Source organism: Poromitra crassiceps, assembly GCF_964638095.1.
Source record: "Poromitra crassiceps genome assembly, contig: HAP1_SCAFFOLD_1267, whole genome shotgun sequence".
NCBI lineage: Eukaryota > Metazoa > Chordata > Actinopteri > Beryciformes > Melamphaidae > Poromitra > Poromitra crassiceps.
Genome location: NW_028151143.1, coordinates 25027 through 31828, shown reverse-complemented (window position 1 = coordinate 31828; position 6802 = coordinate 25027). Strand labels below are relative to the sequence as shown.

Below are 6802 nucleotides of genomic sequence, written 5' to 3'. Positions count from 1 at the left end.
GATGCATGTTTTCATCTCAGCCAAGGTATGAAGAGAGAAAGACTAATGATGACGACTGGACTGCAGAGACGGGACGAATGTAAGCCACGGTGAAAGATATAATGGGTGTGTGTGGGATCAGTGGAGGGGGAAAACTGGTGGTCAGTTTCTTGAGAGAAGCTGTATTAATTACAAGACTGTAATAGATTAGGGATACAGTGGATAGATAAATCCAGAAGGAGGCAGTAATGCAACTTAAAGGATGCCAACTGCCGTAAAACACCATAGAAGAAGAAGCTAGCTAGCTGAAAGTGTTGCTTTTAGCTAGCGTTAGCTGCGTTGCACAGACGTCTCATGCAAGTCAGTGGAAATGTCTACAGTCCAGAGTTTGAGGACGTTCGTCAACGATCGACTAACTGCGGCTGCTGAGGAAATATTAGGAGTGTTTGTAAAAACTATAGTAGAGTACGAGGAAGAGATCGATCGTCAGCGCAGGCTGCTGGATAGCGTTTTGAAGCCTGAGATAAAGCTACAGAGAACAGGTTGGTAAACCACCACACACCGATTGGTACTGGTTGTCCATATTATATCATTATGCTTATTATATTTCACGTTAAATGCCGAAATTGACAGTATAACGTTAATTCTCTCTCTCTCTCTCTGTTCTAATCTGTACTGTTCTTGGCTGGTGAGCCGCTTATTGTGATTGTGGGCCTCGGATAAAATCCCAATAATTAAAATACAGGTTTATATTTGATCAAGTGTCAACTACTGTTCATACCATAATATTTGTCCTTACCCCTACAGCCCCCCCACAGCCATCTGTCATTAAGGAGGAGGTTCTCCTGGACCAGCAGCACTGTAACCAGCAGAGGAACTTCAGTCTGGGTCAAGAGGACCCACAGCCTCCACGGATTAAAGAGGAACAGGAGGAACTCTGCACCAGTCAGGAGGGAGAGCAGCCTTTACTGTGGGAGGAGGCTGATATATATAAGTTGACTCCTGCTTATGATGGAAGTGACCACAGTGAACATCAGTCTCTGTATTCAAATCCTTACCAAACTCAGAGTGTCGCAGATGAGATGAGAGGGTGGCTAGAGCCTCCAGCATCTGAGGGCTCTGCAGTTTCAGAACCACACAGTGATCGCCAGCTCCTCTCTCACAACCTTCATGTAGCTGAGAGCCAAGCTTACAACACATCCAGCTGTGAGAACACCGGATCAATGAGGAGTACTGAGCCGACACCAAACGAGAAGAAGAAACCCCTGAAGTGCGGCATTTGTAATAAAGTGTTTTCTTGCTTGGCAAACTTAAATATTCACGCAAGAACCCACACTGGCGAGAGGCCTTTTAGATGCAGATTTTGCGGGAAAGGATTCACCTGTCAATCAAACCTCGGGAAGCACGTTAAAATCCACACAGACGAGAAGCCACATGCTTGCAACACCTGTGGGAAAAGATTTGCCAGTGGTTCACAATTGAATAAGCACACGAGAGTTCACACGGGCGAAAAGCCGTACAGCTGTGTTTACTGCGGGAGGAAGTTTGCAGACCAGTCATGTCTCACAAAGCATATCCGGGTGCACACGGGAGAAACCTTATCAATGTCTTTTGTGCGGGAAAAGTTTCGCCGTCAGCTCTTATTTGAAATTTCACACCAGAACTCACACGGGGGAAAAGCCGCACAAGTGCAGCATTTGCGGGAAAGCGTTTGCTCGAGCCACACACATGACAGGACACATGAGGAGCCACACAGGGGAGAGACCATACAGATGCAATGTCTGTGGCGAAGGCTTCACCAGCAGCTCAAACCTGAAGAGGCACATGATTGTCCATACTAGAGTTGCCCAGAGTAGTTTAGTTTAGTTTAGTTTGTTTATTCACACAACAAATATAACAAGACATCATAAAATGTGCAACCGTAAACAAGATTGTGCAGGTGAAGAAAATACCCCAGATGGGCTTATACTGTAGTATATCACCTTGAAAAGAAATGAACACAATGTATGATAACGATAAAAAATGAGAAAAGAAAAAACAAACGCACAAGAATACAACTAGGTAAAGCAAATTAATTAAAGTCAACGCCCTCAAAGAGGCATCGAAAAACAAAAAGGACGAAGAGAACCAGTGCTTAGAAAAGTGTTGCAGTACTTTATATGAGAAACATTTTCCAGAATCCGTTTTTATTTGAAGCTTCAGTTTTTTTCTTTGCTGAACTTTGTGCTCAACCCTGTGTGACAGCAACACCCTGTGTATGTAACAGCAACACCCTGGCATTTTGGTGTTACAATGATTCTCTTTAAACGGCAGTTGTCCCTCTGTCAGACCAGGGGTCAGCAACCTTAGGCACGTGTGCTACCATTGGCACATGTTAGCTGAACCAATGGCACATACTACTAGCAATAAGTGCAAGAGAGCTTTTTGGAAGTGTCCTCAGCCCTCTCATCGGCATGTCAGTATACCTCTTTCACATCCTGTGGCAGTTGGCCTCTTATTTATGGTACTTTGAAAGCTTTCAGTCAAAACACGCGCCTAAAATTACACATGATGACCCACATAGGGAAGAGGCCTATATGAGCATAACTGTCTATTCTACTGTTGCACAGAGTACCAGTGCTTAAAATGTGTCACAGTTTAGAGTTTTGTGTCGTGTTTCATGCTATAGTTAACATTGGCAGCTTGAATAAAATGTTCAATCTCAAACTTAATCTATTGTGAAAAATGTGTTTATTTACACACAGATTTTGTTCACCTTCATCTAGCAGAAACTCAGGCTGCACATGGCGTTAGATAATAATGTGTCCTAGTCTCATAGCCATGCTGTTCTGTGTGAATGTATGTGATGAATATGCTCATAGCTGGATTAGAAAGTACTGGGTTGGCAGAGTGGGTTGATGACCAATTTGGTGTGACCAGGTATTCAGTATTGCCAGTAGTTTTGTATAGCCAGCAATCACAAAGATAAAACGTTGTTAAACCTGCCAATCACAAAGATACCCTGGCTGTTAAACCTGCCTGGTGAGACAGGTCCAGGGCTTTGCACTTGTTCTTATCTTATCTCGTCCCCATTTCCTCTTCTTCAGTGAGACTGTCCATAAAACATTTCAGTCCTGAACAAGTGAATCATTTATTCCAAAATACATCGTCTTCCTACTATGCTAGTGTCAAGTCAGCCAGATTCACTAAACAGTTTAGCTTTCAAAGTAAATCTCTGAAAGCGAGAATAGAGAAATAAACTACACATTTCACATTTTCTTTAAAAAAAATAAAGTACAAACATGAAAATAAAGCAAATATGTAGGGACGATTCTGCATAATGTAATTCCAAGAAGTTTGACAAGACATGACCTGAATGCTGTAACTACTGGCTCAGCAAGAAAACCGTATGAATTATTACAAACTGACTAAACAAATTGCATGAGAAAATATACAATTTCAATCAATTAATTGCAATGTCAAAATGTGCTGTATGAGCACTCAAAGGCAGCAGGCACCTTTTCTAATATATATTTGCAAAAACGCATAAAGAGACTTAAAAACAACAACAATGATTTTGTTTTGCATGTTTTTGCAATGATTTCTAAGAAACGGAGGAAATGTACATGAATGCCATTTCACCCAATTCAGTTTGGACTTTAGGGACAATTAATAAAACTAATTTCTGTGATCCGACAGTCATTTCCACCAAATTTTCTGTAGATATGAAAGCACAAATAATAAGAAGGCCAGACCCAGAATTACCTTGTTTATTACAATGAAACCGTGTGTAAAGGGCAGGTCAATAAAAAGCCAATCATACAAGGTACAATGATGAGTCCCTGTCAGTAATAAACTTCAATCATTCATGACGGTGGTACACAGATAGGTGGTCAATCATTACACTGACAAGCCACGTCTGGTCCATCCGGCATATATAGTAAAACATGCTGTTATCTAAAAACAATGTCTATAAAAATTAAAAGTTGAGAGAGCTGAACTTATACACAAATGCTTTCTGGAAGTTTATAGTTTGGCAATATATTGGATGGAGTTGGTTATGTCTTCCTGGTCTTCACAGCTATAAAAAAAAACTTTCAACAAAAATGTATTTTCTTTGCACATTTTCTTTATTAATTTAATTGTTAATCATTAATCTTTGTAAATGAATTATGTGTTATGTTTGTTTCCCAGTTTGCCCAACTCTGAATAGATGAGTGCACTAATTTGTTTGGGTTTACATGAAGAGTTTTGGCCCATCATGGTCTAAATGCTGTTTCAGATACTTTTATACCTTGACGAGAATAACATGTGGGGTGAATCCGAATCACTGAGTCCTTAATTTTGATTTGATTTTGCTTTTTTAATGAAAATGGACAATTTAAAGATGTTCAATATTGGCTTAAGATATGGCAATCTAAAAATATTAGTATTGGCTTTCCAAAACCTGTATCGGTCAAAACCAACATCAACCCATGGTATTTTAGACATGGACAGCATGCACACTCATGCACACACACACGCACGCACGGCACGCGCACACAAACACATATGCAGATGCACACGCACGAATACACACGTCACTTATCGCAGAGAAACCTCAGCTTGACAGACTTTGATATCAGTGGTCTTGGCATCACCAGCCTCTCCAACAAAGAAATATGGGTAGAGTTTCTCAGTGAAAGTGCCTTTGTCAGTGTGGATGTGAGTGTTATCCTCAGAGTTGTAGAAGGACACCTCCCCCCTGTTATAGTCCAGCTGGACTCTGATCCTCTGGAGACTCTTCTTCACTGTGGGGGTCGTACCAAACTTATTCATGTATTGTCCATTGTGAAGCTGTAAACCCCACATTCCAGATTCTGGTGTACAAGATCGCTTCCCCTTCCTGTCAACTGACTCTTTAGCCAACCCCACAGCCCAGTGAGGATGGTCTCCCACCTCCACCTCCCAGCTGTGTTTCCCTGAGCTGAAGCCCTCAGAGCCAAAAACATAGACATAGTAATGGTTTCTCTCTGGGTTGTCAGGGAGCTGCTGCCCTGTGCCTCCATGTCTCACACTGGTCAGGTCATCAGACAGAGAGAGCGATGTGCTTGCAGTGTTTGGGTCCAAAATGACAGGACTGAACTTTACCTCCCCCCTCATCTTCTCCCAGACTCTGAAGGGCAGGTTGCCCAGGTGTTTGGCCACATCTATCAGCGCTCCCGAGACCAGCTGTGGATCTGACAGAGAGCACTGGGCTCTGGCTCTGGTCTGAGTGGGTTTATAACTGGTGAGGAACGGCACATTGTGTTTCTGCAGGTCTTTTTCAACAGCGGAGATGCTGTCTGAGAGAGACGAGAGCTTCTCCTGAATGATCTTCATCTCTCTGGCAATAGTATTCCCCTTCTGCTCCTCTTCCTCCCTCAGAGCTGCCAGTCTGGCCTCCTCTTCCTCTTTCAGGAACTGGTGGAGCTTGTTGAACTCTGCTCTGATCTGCCTCTCTGTGGCTACAAGCTGTTTCTTGGAGTGTTGAACCACTTCGTCGTATGTCTCCTCAACCTCGTCATATTTGTCCTTCTTGTCCTGTAGACACTTTAAGTCAGTTTTCAGCTGCTCCTTCAGCTCACTGACTGCTTCTTCTATAGGAACCACCTTGTGACCGTGGTGCTGAGGGAACTCACAAACGGAACACACAGCTCTCTGTTCCTCCTTACAGAACCATGTAGGCTCTCCTGGATGTTTACTACACACAACTTCCACTTTCTCCTCTACTTTAACCGTCTCAGATGACCCAGTTTCCTGTCTCCCAGCATAGGAGTCAGCAAGTTCCTTCAGTGTAAAGTTAATTAGATAATCCTTTGAGATTTTTCTTTTACAAATGGGACAGTTCTTGTTTTTAGCTTGTTCCCAGAATTGTTTCAGGCAGCTGGAACAGAAGCTGTGGTTGCAGCTCAGAGACACAGGATCTCTGAACGTCTCTGAACACACATGGCAACTCAGGAAACTTTCAAAAAGAGCAATTTTCTCAGCCATTTGCGTTGATATCTGAATTATCTTCTTCAAAAGCAAGACTCACCAAATCACATTCACTTCAACTTGCTTCTTACACTCCTCCAAGTGCGTGCTGTTCGGTAGAGATCTCACACCCTGTAATGGCGTCTCTGCTCTGATCAACAATGTCAAAATCTACTTTCAATTTCACCTGCCTCTGTCATGAGTTCACTGGGAAATGCTGCCATCTGATTTTGTGACCAGCAGATGGCGTATTAGCAGTTTAACTGGTAATGTTGTCCCTTTCTTTGAAGACCAAAAACAGAAGAATTCAAATAGGATTTCATTTTATGAGATTGCAATCCCTGCACCACAGAAACACCAAAACACCAAACCACACAAGACTGTCAGAAGGTTCTTGGAATATTTAACAGGAGAAAGTCACCTCCAATTCCAAGATGTTTAAAACAATACAGCCATAATAATTTATGTAAACAGATGTTAACAGATGTTGACTTTATCTCAATAAAAGCAATATAGACAGCATATATTGTTAATATTTGCCATTTACCTCTGCTAGATCACATTTATCAATAAAAGTGCTATTTGTTTTTCGTGATAAAATGTGATATGCTGCCGACGGGCTGGTCAAGTGTGCAGGGAGAAGACTGCTTCTCAGCCCTTGAAATGTAACCATGTGAAACCTGTGTTTGTACTTTCACACACTACCGACAGAGTGATGGTACACACACGGTACACATGTGTGGCACAGATGTGCGTGGAGCCAGACACATGTAGAATGAGTATTATTTATATTAACGAGATAAATAGGGTTAAAGAAACAAGTCCGTAAACTGGCATAATAAACACATTT

At 42.1% G+C, this 6802-nt stretch overlaps 1 protein-coding gene across 1 annotated transcript; it reads right to left on the bottom strand.

Annotated features, from left to right (window-relative positions):
- Positions 1-3755: 3755 nt before the first annotated feature.
- Positions 3756-6040, bottom strand: LOC310771798 (E3 ubiquitin-protein ligase TRIM35-like). Its single transcript, XM_083664320.1, has one exon. It carries the CDS (start codon positions 5968-5970, stop codon positions 4543-4545), a length of 1428 nt encoding a protein of 475 aa, XP_083520446.1. The 5' UTR covers positions 5971-6040; the 3' UTR covers positions 3756-4542.
- Positions 6041-6802: the final 762 nt, after the last annotated feature.